Source organism: Musca domestica, unplaced genomic scaffold (genome assembly GCF_030504385.1).
Source record: "Musca domestica strain aabys unplaced genomic scaffold, Musca_domestica.polishedcontigs.V.1.1 15, whole genome shotgun sequence".
NCBI classification, from domain to species: Eukaryota; Metazoa; Arthropoda; class Insecta; order Diptera; family Muscidae; genus Musca; species Musca domestica.
In genome coordinates, this window is record NW_026712207.1 from 10,490,640 (window position 1) to 10,507,266 (window position 16,627).

The 16,627-nt window shown below is 34.2% G+C and overlaps 1 protein-coding gene across 2 annotated transcripts in view; it reads left to right on the forward strand.

The window, feature by feature from the left end:
- LOC131800320 (gonadotropin-releasing hormone receptor) overlaps positions 1-16,627 on the forward strand; it is an 84,598-nt gene that overhangs the window by 57,026 nt on the left and 10,945 nt on the right. For both annotated transcript variants that reach the window (XM_059119652.1, XM_059119651.1), the window contains exon 3: positions 12,485-12,668. In XM_059119652.1, coding sequence (XP_058975635.1) covers positions 12,485-12,668 — 184 coding nt within the window. The remainder of the gene's footprint in view (positions 1-12,484; positions 12,669-16,627) is intronic.

The window sequence follows — 16,627 nt, forward strand, 5'->3', positions numbered from 1 at the left end:
GTCCAACAATAATAGATTTTTCCACCATGGATTTTTCGAATATTTTTTATGAAGCCTTCCCAGCCAAATTCCGAATTTTCTTAAGAACTTTATAAAAATTTGCTAAAGAAATCTGTAAAAATAATGAAATTTTAAGTTATATTTTCATTAAGGATTTCCTGGCATTTTGAGAGAACATTCTTTAAATACTCCTTGGCAATACGATTAAAAACCCAAATTTTTTTTCGAAACCCCCCGGAATATTCAAATTATTATTTTTGGTCAGGGGTTATTCTTTGAAAAAATGTTTTAAAATTCTGACCAGCAATTGGGTCAGGAGGTCCTTAAAAATAATTTTTTAAAAACCACAATTTTCTGGGAGAAGTTCCTTAAAAAGAAATTTCCTTAAAAATCCACAAATGTATGTCACGAGCTGCTAAAAAATCTACCATGGATTTTTCGAATATTTTTTATGAAGCCTTCCCAGGCATATTCCGAATTTTCTTAAGAACTATATAAAAATTTACTAAAGAAATCTGTAAAAAAATGAAATTTTAAGTTATATTTTCATTAAGTATTTCCTGGCATTTTGTGAGAACATTCTTTAAATACTCCTTGGCAATACGATTAAAAATCAAAATTTTTTTTCGAAATCCCTCGAAATATTCAAATTATTATTTTTGGTCAGGGGTTATTCTTTGAAAAAAAGTTTTAAAATTCTGACAAGCAACTGGGTCAGGAGGTCCTCAAAAATTTTTTTAAAAATCACGATTTTCTGGGAGAAGTTCTTTAAAAAGATTTTTTTTAAAAATCCACTAATATATGTTACGAGGTGCTCAAAAATCTACCATGGATTTTTCGAATATTTTTTACGAAGCCTTTCCAGATATATTCCGAATTTTCTTAAGAACTTTATAAAAATTTGCTAAAGAAATCTGTAAAAATAATGAAATTTTAAGTTATATTTTCATTAAGGATTTCCTGGCATTTTGAGAGGACATTCTTTAAATACTCCTTGGCAATAATCCTGAGTCTAGTGATATTTGGAAGTTTTTAGTATTATTTTGTGAAGAAAATGATTAAAACCCCAATTTTTTTCGAAATCCCTCGAAATATTCAAATTATTATTTTTGATCAGGGGTTATTTGTTAAAAAAAATTTAAAATTCTGACAGGCAATTGGGTCAGTAGGTCCTTACAAAAATTTAAAAAAACCACGAGAAGTTCCTTAAAAAGAAATTTTCTTAAAAATCCACTCATATATGTCACGAGGTGCTTAAAAATCTACCATGGATTTTTCGAATATTTTTTACGAAGCCTTTCCAGATATATTCCGAATTTTCTTAAGAATATTATAAAAATTTGCTAAAGAAATCTGTAAAAATATGGATTTCCTGGCGTTTGATGAGAACATTCTTTAAATACTCCTTGGAAGTTTGGAAGTTTTTTTAATTATTTTTTAATTTAATTCGATTTTAGCACACTTAAAAATATCCCCCATTGCTTCCTCTCCATTTTGTCATAATTTTTGACTTCATTTAAAATGCAATGAAATTTCATCCGCTTACGCAATTTCCCACGAAATTCCGGAAAATAATTGAAATTAGTATCAGTATTTTATTTTTCCTCCAACAATAAAAGTTTTTTTTTTTTTTGAAAATTTTTACAATTGCATTTTTAACCGTTTTTCAATTATCGCCCCAATTTGAAGCTTATTTGCATTTCCATCAACCACAAACAGTTAACAGAAAAATTTTACAAAAATAATATTATTAAAACATCCATTTTTGGAAACCCTAATGAATTCATTGTAATACGAGTATTTCGACCATTCTTTCGGGCTGCATGGTAAATATTGAAATTATTTCCACACACACATAACCTCATTAAATGAAATGTGAACAAAGGTCGGCAGCACAATTTTGAAACAAACGCCAAAGTCAACACGTTCTCTGAACGTTATAATTATCATCAGTCGAATAACTATGCTTTTAAAAGTGATTAATACATGGTAAATGGTTTCCAATACATATATCGAACACTCACACACGTACACATACAAACAAAAACCCACCATTTCCTTTAACGCCAAACACCACCCCACCATCGTTACGTTTCGAAAATTGCGCCGATAAAAAAATCATTCCAACAACAAACTGTTGATACAGTTGTCCCGACTGCACCCAAATGTTCCACAAAACCAAACAGCGAACGAGCCAAGGGTTCGAAAATAAGAGAGGCGAAAATAAATATTGATTCTGGCATTCGATACTGCTAAGCTGAAACAACACTGTATAACCAAGCAACACCCGAAACCGAAACATTTTGTATTCATTTGCCAAAAAAAAAAACAACAACAATAACACCAATGACAAAACAAATACAAGTCGAACAAACCATAACTCTCTAGAGTCGAGAACTATCTATGTGAGTGCGTATGTGTGTGTCTTTGTATCAAAAAGATACTTCCATTGACTAGCCTTTGGGAAATGACCAAAAATTCAAATTAATTTCCCCCAAAACAGTTGCGTCAATATCCAATTACTGGCCCCAACTGGCTAGGCGATATTCAAATTTTGGAAAATTTGCAAATTTTCAAGGATAACATGATACATGGAATTTAATGTTTGCAAAGGATCAATTTTATGATGTTGAGAAGAGAAAGATACAAAAGGATTTTTATTAAATGACTCTAGGCTGTAGAATAGTAACACCACTTGTGACAAATCATGAATTAAGGGCATTTGAAGGGGCTTCTGCAAAAATATTAAAAGTTCAAAATTTACGTCAGGAGGTCCTTACAATTTTTATTTAAATCCACAATTTTTGATTGGAAGGACATTTCAACAGAATTTCTCAAAAAAAGCAAAAACTAAATCCACAATTGTTAGTCAGCAAATCCTTAAAGAAACTCGAAACATCTCCGGCTTCGTTTAGGAAATCCTTGAAAAAGTCTACAAATATCCACGATTTTTCCAGGACGTGTTTAAAAATATATTTTAAAAGACCCAGAAGTTTTGAACAGAAAAACTGAAAAGAGTTGAAGTCTTATTTCGCGTTTTGATTATCAATATCTTTAACTCCATGTGGGAGAGGTACCAGAAGAACTGGTCCGATCTCTATCATCTTTATAACAGATCTTATGTTGAATGAAATATTGAAATGTACCAAGTCTGAATGGAATCGGATGTTGATTTCGCGTTTTATGAGCTTCATGGACATTCAAAATTTTGAGAGGTACCAGGGAAGGTACCAGAAGGAGTGGACCGATATTGCCCATCTCCGAACTCGATCTCAGTTGGACAATAATATTATGATGTACCAAGTTTGGATCAAATCGGATACTCCTTTCGAGAGTTATCGTGCGCACGACAGACAGACAGACGGACGGACGGATATCGCTAGATCGACTCCAAATTTCATGAAACGGATTTGGTACAAAGAGACCCAGGGTCTATAATCATTAATAAACAATTTTTTTAGGAAAATCTACGTTTTTCCGATCTGGAAATAAAAATTATTTAGAAAACCTATTAAAAGGTCAGGAGATCCTCAATTTTTTATTTCTGTCCGGAGGTCCTTAAACAGCGTTTCTTAAAATCCCCGATTTTTGGTGGTTAAGTCCTTAAAGACATCTTCTTGAAAATTCAGGACGGACAGACACCCGATTGACTCCAAATCTCCTGAAACGGATTTGGTCCAAAGAGATCTAGGCTCTAAAACCATTAATGAAAAATTTTTTTAAGAAAATCTGAGGTTTTTAGATTAGGGGTCCTACAAAAAAAAAAAACATAAGAAAAATGTTTGTTTAGTGGCTCTTGAGATAATTTTCTTGAAAAATCTACGTTTTTCCGGTCTGGATGTAGCAAAAATAATTTAGAAAACCCATTACAAAGGTCAGGAGATTATTAAAAAATGTAAAAAATCACGTATTCCGGCATTAAAAATTATTTCCTAAAAATCCACGATTTTTGGTGACTAAGTCCATTTGTCTTGGAAATTCAGAATTTTTGATTGAGAAGTCCTTGAAAAATCAACAATTTTTTTGTCTGGAATTTCTAAAAAATGTCTTAGAATCGCCGATTTTTGGTCAGGAAGTCCTTGATTTTTTTTAATCTAATTGTTAAAAAAATATTTTACAAAATCCACGATTTTTAGGCGGGATATTATTGAAAAATGTTTGTAAAGTATCCACTATTTTGGGACAGGATTTTCTTGAGCATTTTTAAGGAATTTCTTTAAGTCCTTTTAATAGGTAATGAGATATGCGAAGATTTGGTCCTTTTATGTGAGAGGTACGAAAAGAAGAGATGTGATATTAGTCTAATTTTAATATCAAGTCTGGACTCAATCCGATAGTCCCTTCCCTTTTTATGAGGTACATACTTCTTTAAAAATGCGGAACATTTGTAAGGAAAGTATACTGAAATTTGATAAAAAAAATTTCGGACCTTATCGATATAAAGACGGAAGGACGACGGGACACTCCAAATGTCCTGAAACGGATTTGACCCAAAGAGACCTAGTCAGAGACCTGTAGCCACAAATGTGATAGTCATTTCATCCCAGATGTTTTTTTTTTTTTTCTATTAAATTTCCATAATAAATTATTAAAAACAAATACTTGTTACGTAACATATGCTGCATAAGGTGTATCAGTTTCTGTAATTGACAAAAGAAAAACGTTCATTAGCCATGACATAATTATAGTTTGTTGTTTGTTTAAGTTTAAATACTCTTTTCTTGGAATATAAACAAAATACTCCCACATGATATCCTTTGAATGCCATTGATAGCCAACTGTGTGTGTTTAGAGATAATGAAGACATTTGACGTCAAACAAAAATCAGGGACTTCTTTGCATAAACGTTGGCTATTTTAGAATTTTTTTCTTGGATAAAATTGTTTAGATTTTGTAGGAATTTTGTGAGAAAAATTTTAAAGACGTTTTTCCAAAAAATCGTGATTTTGATGCTATTCAAAAACTTCATTGCTTAAGTCTGGAGTATTCAAAAACGTATCGGCAAAAAATGTGATTTAAACAAGTTAAATAGAATCAGTCGATATTACCGATATCTATAATCTTTATAATATATCGTTTATAACATATCATACCCGCATATCGTGAAATACATTTATATGGGAGCTATACAAAAACGTAGGAAGACAAGGCCCATTAACGAACTTAACATGCCTACGGACAAAATACACATGTGTTTAACATTTTAGAATTCTATTTCATTTCAACCGAAAGATGGCCTGATTACAACAGACAGACGGACATAACTAGACCGACTTAGAATTTTACGCTGATCAAGAATATATCTTTGTAGGGTCCATACTGAGTATTTCGGGTAGTTAAAAACGTAATCACAAAGTTAATATACCCTCCAAACTATGGTGGAGGATATTGAAGGTAAGGAGAAACTTTGAATACCCTCTACCATTTGGAACGAATTCGGCAATTTTCAAAAAAAAAAAAAAATAGAATTGGGATAAAATCTTAAAAATACCGAATGTAGCCGTTATATTAAGATCTATACGACGACGTGGGCCTACATAGGCAACTTTTGTCATAAGCCATTACAATAATGAAATGCGAAACTTAGGGGGGCTATACGAAGACGTGGACCTTCACAGACCATTTTCTGTCTTAGGCTGTAGTATCCATTACGAACTTCAAATACCAAACTTGAAGCACTTCCGGTGAATAATGTCGCTAAATTCATCAAAATACCGAATATCGGGAGGTAGCGATATATGGGGGATATACGAAAGCGTGGACTTGCACGGACAATTTTCTGTCTTAGGCTGTAGGATTCATTACGAACTTCAAATACCAAATTTGAAACGTTTTCATACATTTGAGTAAAATTGTATCAACCTACTTCATTTCGTTCGGATGATAGAGTGATTTCCACAGACGGACGGACGGACGGACGTCGCTATATCGACACAGAATATTATGCTGATCAAGAATATATATTCTTTGTGAGGTTTAAAATGAATGTTTCCAGGTGTTACAAACGGAATGACAAACTTAATATACCCTTCATACTATGGTGGAGGGTATAAAAATCACACTTATTTGTCAGAAAGTCCTCGAAAACTAATTTAAAAATCCCCAATTTATTGACCAGACATTTTTTTGAATAAAATTGAATTTTCGATTTTTGGCAGGAAGTCCTTAAAAAATGCCTAAAAATTGTGAGAAATGTTAACCAATAAAAAAGCTCTCGGTGGAGGGTATAAAAAAACCATTTTCACAAGAAGTGTAATGGGAAAGTGAAGCATTTAGGTAAAACGGCTGAGGCTAGGACAACACAATTAAATTGCCAAAGCTTCTGCCTATTTTACTACACATTTTAAGGAACGCCATCTGCACATCAATTTAGTATTTCATGGCATTTTCTTTTCAACCATTGCTGATTGCATACTTTTGGGCGTTCAAAGGCTACACAGAATGTGATAGCCATTTGAAATAAAGTTTTATACCCAAAATGGACAACCGAGGAAAAAACGCGTCAAAGCAAATCAAGCCTTCTTTCTATGGATTTGTTATACACACATGAATATATTATGTTTCCACACGACTACATACACACATAATTTTATTTCTAATTTCCAACAGCTCCACATTGTCAGCATAAAACAAAACCAGCTGCTTAAATTATTATTATTTTTCTGTTTGGGTTGTTTGTTTCCATTAGACAGAGAGTAGATATAAATTAAATACATTCCATTCCAACAATTGTGCAAACACGAAATATTGTTTTTAATTTGGAAACAGAAAATTAAAATTAAAATTGGGAACAAATTGACAAAACAATTTAGAGAATTTTGTGTTTGTCAATTTTGTTCGTGAAATTGAATACATTTGCAGGGCAAATATTTAAAAAGTTGTATTTTTCAAAAAATATATGCTCTTGTCCGCATAAGTTATTTATATAAAAAAACGTGTGGTTATAATAAGTCGGTTTCAATAAAGACATGACCTGAAAAAGAATTCTTTGGTTTAAAGAAAAATATTCCAAAAATGTATTTTTTAAATACAAATGGCCATATTTTCTTTTAATAAAGTCAATCAATATAGGACAGGACATGTCTTTATTGAAAACAAAAAAAAATATTTACAGTTAAAAAACTGTAAGTTCGGCCGGGCCCAACTTTGAATACCCTCCACCATTTGAAACTAATTTTGAAATTTTCAAAAAAAATTAAAAATACCGAATATAGCCGCTATATTGGGGTCTATACGACGTGGACCTATATAGGCATTGTTTCTCATAAGCCATTACCATATTCAAATTCGAAACTTGAAATAAACGGTGAATAATGTAGCTAAGATCATCAAAAATATCGTATATAAGGAGGTACCGTTATAGCGGAGCTGTGCGAAGACCTGGACCAGCAAAGACAATTTTCTGTCACAGGCTGTAGCATCCATTACGAACTGCAAATACGACATCTTAAACAATTTCGGTGGGTATTGTACCTAAACTCGTCAAGATACCGAATATAGGGAGGTACTGATATATGGGGCCTGTACGAAGGCCATGACCCGCATAGACAATTTTCTGTCACAGACTGTAGTTCCCATTACGAACTCTAAATACGAAATTTGAAACAATTCCTGTGAATAATGAAGCTAAAATAATCAAAATACCGAATATTGGGAGGACCCGTTATATGGGGGCTATACGAAGACCTGGATCTGCAGAGACAATTTTCTGTTTTAGGCTGTAGCATCCATTTCGAACCTCAAATACCTAATTTGAAACAATTCCGGTTAGTAATGTCGCTAAAATCACCAAAATACCGAATATAGGGAGGTACCGTTATATGGGGGCTATATGAAAACGTGGACCTACATGGCCCATTTATGAACTTAACCTGCCTACTGGAAAAATAAACATATGTGCAAAATTTTAGCTTTCTATCTCAATTCGTTCGAAAGATAGCGTGATTACAACAGATAGACGGACAGACTGACATGGGTAAATCGACGTAGAATTTTACGCTGATCAAAAATATATATAATTTGTTGGGTCTGACATGAGTATTTCGAGGAGCTGCAAACGGAATGACAAAGTTAAAAGTTAAAGGGTATAAAAATGTCGGAAATAGCATCAAATTTTTGGCACGAATTATGACCTTCAAACGGCCAATGAAATCGTCACACGCTGCCCGAATGTTGCTCTGCAGTATTTTGTCCCATTGCCGGCGAAGCACTTGCTTGAGGTGATCGATACTTTGAAATTTTTTAGTGCCAACCTTGCTTTCCAAAATACTCCAGACTCAATAGTCCAACGGATTGGTATCTGGAGATTTTGGTGGCCATTGTGCGCTGGAAATGAAGCGAGAACCTTATTTTGTAACCATTCTTGGCTGGCGCGTGCTAAGTGTGATGGTGCTGAGTCCTGTTGGAATGTCCAAGGTCTGCGAACAAAATGTTTGCGTGACAAAAGCTTAATACACCCTTCAGAATATTTTCTCAATAATATTTGGTATTATTCTGATAACACGGTCGATTAATATGAACGGATAGCTACCATCGGCTGTTATGGCGGCCCACACCATCACCATCACCATGGCCGGCGCCGGCGCTTGAGTTCTGGTGGCCGGACAACCGAAGGTGCACATTTTCTGCTGACTTCTTGGGCAAGTAAACACGTTCATTTTGTTTGTTTACAAACTGCTGGACAACGAATGTTTCCTCATCGGAGACGGAGAAAACCGAATTCGGCAGTTCACCACTTTCGGCCAAGCGAAGCAACTCCTTAGCTTTTTTTGAGTCTATTTTCTTTCTGTTGCGGTTTAAGTTCTTGCACTTTTTGGAATTTCAATGGCCTTACCCCGAGCTCGTTTTTCAATATTTGCCGAACGGAATATTGCTATATGTTCAGCTCACAAGCCATTTTTCGGCCACTGCGACGCGGGTTTCGATCAAGTCGCTTCTTTACTTTTCGAACCATTTCTGCTGAGGTTGCTGTTTTTTCCATCCACTTCCTTGGCGTCGGGCTGCGCAACCAGTATCACGTAATCGGTAACGAGCGATGGTACGAGACACAAAAGATTTATTCACATTTAAATGCTGGAGTGCTCTAGCGATAGCCACTTGTGGTTTTCCAGCCAAATATAAAGAAATCACACTATCGCGATTGAATTCCATCACGAATAACTTTTTTTCTGGAAAATTCTCACCAAAATGCTCTTGTACGTTTGTAAATAATAAAATGAGCTGTCACAGGAATAATTTTAACAGCTGTCGGACAAGTGGCTTAGAAATGACAGCAGTCTGAAGTTGGTTGCAGACAAAACTGGCAGTTTTTGGCTGGTTGCTAACAAAACTGGCAGTATTTGATTGCTATGTTAATAATAAGGCCTATTTCTCATTACTATAACAACTCACGGACTTTATTAGTCCATTCCTATTTTCTGTATCACTTTTTTGTCATTTTTTAATCCTAGTAAAGAATTTTCTACAAAATATTTAATTAAATCACATTTCGAGTGCATTAGTTGGAAGCAACAAAACATTTTATTTTCTTTGTTCTCCAACTGAGCACATGTGTCACTTAAACTGCCACGCGAAACAGCATTCGGGAGCATTCGTTAATTAAATTATGTAAATGTCATGTTGTCTGGAAGGACATAGAAAACTTTGTATTTTACAGAACTCTGAACTTTACAGGAATGCAATGTACATGACAATGGTTTGACACGTTTTTTTTAATGCACACTTGTGGCGTGGCGCTCGGGAATTGTTGGAAGGAAGGGAACAGTAAAAAGAATGGGAAATCAAAAACATAGAAACACGTTAATACAATTTTTTATGAAGCCTTTAGACAAAGGATCACAAAAAGCTTATCTTAAAGGAATTCTAAACCTAAGGTAATTTTTTCTTGACGAAACGACCAGAAGACCTCTTACAGAGTTCTTTGTTCAGAAACATGGTCTGCTTTAGTAGGGTCTTTACAGATCTTCGATAGCTCAAATACCTCTCATCGGTTCTAGGTTTCTTTCTACCTTTAAAAGCTCTTCAATTCCTGGAAGATCTTTAAAAGCTCTTCTTACATTTTAAATCTTTTATAGCCGTAGAAATTCTTTAAAAGCTCTTCTAGACATCTCTTCTTTTGAAAGCTATTCTAGTCATAGAAGACCTTTAAAAGCTCTTCTAATCATAAACTATTTTTAAAAGTTCTTGTAGCCATATAGGACACTTAAAAGCTCTTCCAGCGACACAAGACTTCTAACAGCTTTTCTAGCCATAGGAGGCCTTTAGAAGCTGCTCTAAACTTAGAAGACCTTTAAAAGTTTTTCTAGCCAAAGAAGGCCTTAAAAAGCTGTTCTAGCAATATAAAAAAGTCGTATGGGCATAGAAGACATTTAGAAGCTCTTCTAGCCACAGAAGATTTTTCGAAGTTTCTCTAGCCATATATGGCAAGGTTTTTTTTTATCCATTGAAGACTTCTAAAAGCTCTTCTAGCTATAGAAGACCTCTAACAGCCATTCTAGCCATAGAAGACCTCTAAAAGCTCTTCAAGCCATAGAAGACCTCTAACAGCCATTCTAGCCATAGAAGACCTCTAAAACTCTTCTAGCCATATAAGACCTTTACAAGTTCTTCTATCGTAGAAGCCATAGAACACTTTTAAAAGCCCCTCTAGCAATAGAAGACCTTTAAAATCTAGCCATAGAACACGTGTGAAAGTTCTTCAAGCCGTATAATACCAATTAAGGGTCTTTCAGACAGAGAACACCTCTTAAAGGTATTCCAGCAATATAAGGCCTGTTAAGGGTCTTCCAGCCAGATAACACGTGTTGAAGGTATTCCAGCGATATAAGGCCAGCCATAGAAGACACGTCCAGCCATAGATGATATGTGAGAAGTCTTTCAGCCATAGAAAACTTATAAAAGTTCTTCCAGCCAGAGAACACCTGTGAAAGTTCTTCGAGCTATATATAGAATACATGTTAAGGGTCTTCCGGCCATAGAATATCTATTAGGGGTCTTCCCATAGAGAACACCTGTGAAAGGACTCCCAGCCATAGAATACTTATTAAAGGTCTTTAAGCAAAATAACACCTGTGAAAGGTCTTTCAGCCATAGAAATTCTGTAAAAGCTATTCTAGGTATAGAGGACCTAAAAAGGCGCATGTAGATACATAGGACCAGTAAAAGCTGATATGGCCAAAAAAGACCCGTAAAAGCTGTTCTAGACATAGAATAAAATACTGTTTTAGACATAGAAGACCTTCGACGGCTCTTCTAGCCATAGAATATTTTTTAAAAACTTTTCTAGCCATATATGACCTTAAAAGCTCTTCTGACCTCTAAAAGCTCTTTTAGCTATAGAAGAAAACTTAAAGCTTATCTAGCCACTGAAGAACTGTGAAAGCTGTTACAGCCATAGAAGACTGCAAAAAGTCTTTTAGTCGTAGAGTCCAATGTCTTTTAGTCCAAAGGCGCGCCTGGTCACAGAAGACCCTGCTCGTCTAACCAAACAAGACCAGTAAAAACTCTTGAAGCCAACGAAATCCTGTAAAGGCTCATCTATCCACTAAGAACTTGCAAAACGTCTTCTAAGTTAAAATGCCTGAAAAACCCCTTCCATAACCCAGCAGAGATATAGTCGTGGATTTTAACAATATTTTGTGATAACCCAGCAAAGCTTTAGACGTGGATTTTTCAAGAAAATGTTTCCATAATCCAGTAAAGCTTTAGACGTGGATTTTTTAAGAAACATTTTCCATAACCCAGCAGAGCTTCAGACGTGGATTTAAAAAAATCATAATTTCCATAACCCAGCAAAGCTTTAGACGTGGATTTTTTAAGAAAAAATTGTCCATAACCCAGCAAAGCTTTAAACATGGATTTTTTAAGAAAAATTTTCCATAACCCAGCAAAGCTTTAAACATGGATTTTTTAAGAAAAAATTTCCATAACCCAGCAAAGCTTTAGACGTGGATTTTTTAAGAAATAATTGTCCATAACCCAGCAAATCTTTAGGCATGGATTTTTTTTAAGAAAAATTTTCCATAACCCAGCAAAGCTTTAGACTTGGATTCTTTAAGAAAAATTGTTCCATAACCCAGCAGGCATATATACGTGGATTTTTTAAGAAACATTTTCCATATCCCAGCAAAGCTGTTGATGTGGATTCTTTAAAAAAAAAATACATTTTCCATAACCCAGCAAAGCTTTAGACGTGGACTTTATAAAAAAAATTCCAAAACCCAGAAAAGCTTTAGACGTGGAGTTTCTAATCTAAAACCCATTAAAGATTTAGAAGTGGATTTTTTATGACTAACTTTCCGTAACCTAGCAGAGATATACGATACGTCTGGAAGACTTTTAAAAGACCCTTTATAGGCTATCCATAGCATCTCCCTTTCACAGGCTCTCCAAAAAAACATGTGTCCTTATTGCAATCCAATATCTCATGTTATTTCCACTTTAAAAAATCTTAATTTTCTCTCTCTTTCATCCTTTCTTTTTGCAGTTTTTCATATTTCATGTGGCGCGTGGTCCATTTGTGGAAGAATTCTATCAATGCGTGACACATGGCTTTTACACCGCCGAATGGCAGGAGCAGCTTTACGCAACATTTACTTTAGTTTTTACATTCCTGCTGCCGCTGTGTATACTCTTCGGAAGCTACATGTCGACATTTCGCACCATTTCAAGTAAGTATGGGAACGAAATGTGTTTTTATGTAGATAAAACTTGGCACACCCACACACATAACTGGGAAAAAGGGTCGTCATATTTTTTCATTGTTTAATCAATAAACATTTCCCCATTCTGGAGAAAAGGGTGTTTATTGTTCAAAGGGAAATGTTTGTATTGTTTAGTTTTTGGGGACATTTTTGGAGAATTTAAACATTTTTTTTTTCTGCGAAATTTTTAGCTTTACAATTTGTGGAAAAAAAGGACTCTGTTTCCTGTTTATTACAACAACCCATGTGCCGTATTGAATTTTCCAATAAAATTTTTATTTATCAAAACCATCCGGCCTCAGCATTGTCTCACATTGCCCATCTCAAATTACCGAGTAAAACGACACCAAGTTGACATTGATTTACCATTAAAAACGAATGACTTCCAGCCAAATGCGGCCAAGAGCAACAAACATATAGTCCATAAATGACTACAGCAGTGGAGCATTAAATTGCATCCAACACTACATATGACATACAGAGATGTCACACACAGGGTGGTGGGATGACTGGTTGGCTAGAGGCAATTTCATTGGATCAATTCCAGCTGTGTAACAGCAGCAAATAGTTTTAAAACTGGCCTCTTCCCTTTGGGCATTCCGCTCATAAAAGTTAATTTGCCATAAGGAAATAAAAACTTTATTGGACCATTTTACAAGGACAATGAAAAATTAGCGCGAAAATCCTTATTTGTTCAGTCGACAAAGGGATAAGGATGTGTAATTTTCAAAGGCAAAGCCGATACAGGAAGTGAACAATATTTCAGCGAAAATAGAATGCTGTGGAAGAAAGAATTTGTGCAACTGCGAGTGGAGTTGAATTTTCGGAGAACATTTTTCCAAGGACCATCAGAGCTTTCAAAGTGGATTGATTGGATAGGATTAAGGATATTTTTTGCAGAACTTCTCTCTTGAATTTTTAAGTGTCTTTTTTTAATGACCATCAGATATCTTCCGTGGATTTTTTAAGATTATTTCTCTAAGGATCATCGGAGCCATCAACGTGAATTTTTAAGAATATTTTTCTAAGAACCATCGGATTTCCTAACATGGATTTTTTAAGAATATTTTTCAAAGGTCCATCTTTCCATAGCCCAGCAGAAAAATATACGTAGATTTTCTATCTTTCCAGAACCCATCGGAGATATAGTTTTGGATTTTGAAGAACATTCAGTAAAAGCTCATTTAGCCATTTAGAATACCTATGAAAGCTTTTCTATAAACAGGGGACCTGTCAAAAGTTCTTCCAGTCATTAAATTATTATAAAATGTCTTTGGGCCAGAGATGACCTACCTATAAAGCACGTCTAGTCACAAAATACATGTAAAACCTCTTCTTGCCATAGTAAAAATCTCTTTTATACATAGAAGACCCGTAAAAGCTCGTCTATCTATATAATATCTGTTAAAGGTCTTCGAGCCATAGAAGGCCTGTTAAGGGTCTTCCAGCCACAGAACACTTGTGAAAGGTCTTCCAGTCATAGAAGATATGTTAAGGGTCTTTCAGCCAAAGAATCAATGTGAGAGACCTTTCAACTATAGCAGACTTGTAAAAAGTCTTCCAGCCATAGAAGTCCTGTAAAAGCTCTTATAGCCATAAAAGACCTGTAAAACCTCTTCTAGCCGTAGTATACCAGTAAAAGCTCTTCTAGCTATAGAATACCTATTAAATCTCTTCTAGCTATAGAAGACCTGAAAGAGCTCTTCTAGGCATTGAAGACCTCTAAAAGCTACTCTAGCCGTAGAAAACCTGTGGATTTTTAAGAATATTTTTTCAGAACCCAGCAGATATATGGGCGTTGGTTTTTAAAAATGTTTTACCGATAACCTATAAAAGCTTTAGACGCGAATTTTTTGTAATATTTTTCACATAACCCAGCAAAGCTATGGATGTGGGTTTTTAAAGGGATAACCCATCAAAGCTCTGCACGTGTTTTTTATTATTTTTTCATAGCCCAGAAAAAATACAAACGTGGGATTTTAAAAATATTTCTCCATGACCCAGCAAAGCTTTAGACGTGAATTTTTAAGAATATTTAAAAAAATCAGCAGAGATATAGACGAGGATTATTAAAAATATTTGCCGATAGCTCAGCAAAGCTTTAGACGTGGATTTTTTTTGGCATATTTTTCCCATAACCAGCAAAACTATAAACGTGGGTTCTTAATATTTTCGCATAACCCAGCAAAGCTAAAGACATCAACGCTTTAAACGTGGATTTTTTTAAGAATATTTTCCCATAACCCAGCAGAGCTTCAGACGTGTTTTTTATTTTTTTTTTCATAACCCAGAAAAAATACAAGCGTGGGATTTTAAAAATATTTCTCCATAATCCAGCAAAGCTATAGACGTAAATTTTTAAGAATATTTAAAAAGACCAACAGAAATATAAACATGGATCTTAAAAATATTTTCCGATAGCTCAGCAAAGCTTTAGATGTGTTTTTTTTTTTTTTTTTGCATATTTTTCCCATAACCCAGCAAAACTATAAACGTGGGTTCTTAAGATTTTCGCATAACCCGGCAAAGCTATAGACGTAAATTTTTAGTAATATTAAAAACAAACCAGCAGAGATAAAGAAGAAGATTTTTAAGACTATTTTCCCATATCCCAGCAAATATTTAGACGTTGATTTTTTAAGAATATTTTCCTATATCCCAGCAAATATTTAGACGTGTTTTTAAGAATATTTTTCCATAACCCAGCAGAGATATGGACGTGAAATTTTTTATGAATGTTTTTTCCATATCCCAGCAAAGATATTGACGTGGATTTTTAAGCATATTTTCCGATAACACATCAACGCTTTCGACGTGGATTTTTTTATTTTTCATAGGCCACCAAAGATATAGACGGGGTTTTTATGATTTTGTCCACAACCCAGCAAATCTATAGACGTAGATTTTTTAAGAGTATTTTTCCATAACCCAGCAAAGCTATATACGTGAATTTTCTAAGAATATTTTGCCATAACCCAGCAAAGCTTCAAACGTGGGGTTTTAAGAACATTTTTCCCATAACCCAACAATGCTTTAGACGTGGATTTTTTTTTAATATTTTTCCCGTAATCCAGCAATGCTGTAGGCGTGAATTTCTAAGAATGTTAAAAAAACGACAGAGATAAAGAAGTAAATTTTTAAGAATATTTTCCCATAACCCAGCAAAGATATAAAAGTGGATTTTTAAGAGTATTTTCCAAAGACTATCAAAGCTGCTAACAAATATTTTTTATTTTTTTTTAAGACCATCGGAGCTCCTTACGTTATTTTTTTACGAATATTTTTCCAACGACCATCAGAATATTTTAGATTTTTTTCCAAAACCCAACAAATCTACAGACGTGGTATTTTTTTTAATATATTTTGTCCATAACCCAGCAAAGATATTGCCGTAACTTTTTTGAAAATATTTTCCCATAACCCAACAACGCTTTAGACGTAAATTTTTTGAGAATATTTTCCCATAACCCAACAACGCTTTATGCGTGGATTTTTTTTTTAATATTTTTCCCGTAATCCAGCAAAGCTGTAGGCATGAATTTCTAAGAAAATTAAAAAAACAACAAGGATAAAAAAGTGGCTTTTTAGGAATATTTTTCCCGTAACCCAGCAAAACTAAAAACGAAATTTTTTTAAGAATATTTTTCCATAACCCAGCAAAGATATAAAAATGAATTTTTTAGAGTATTTTCCAAAGACCATCAAAGATGCTAACAAGGATTTTTAATTTTTTTTTTTTTTTTTTGAAGACCATCGGAGCATCCTGCCTGATTTTATTACGATTATTTTTCCAACGACCATAAGAGTATTTTAGATTTTCTCAGAACCTTTTTACAAGGATTACTACTGATTTAAATACTTATAAGAAATTCTATTTTTATTTCATTCAATAGGAATGTGTTGGGGGGCAATTCCGATTGAGTGGT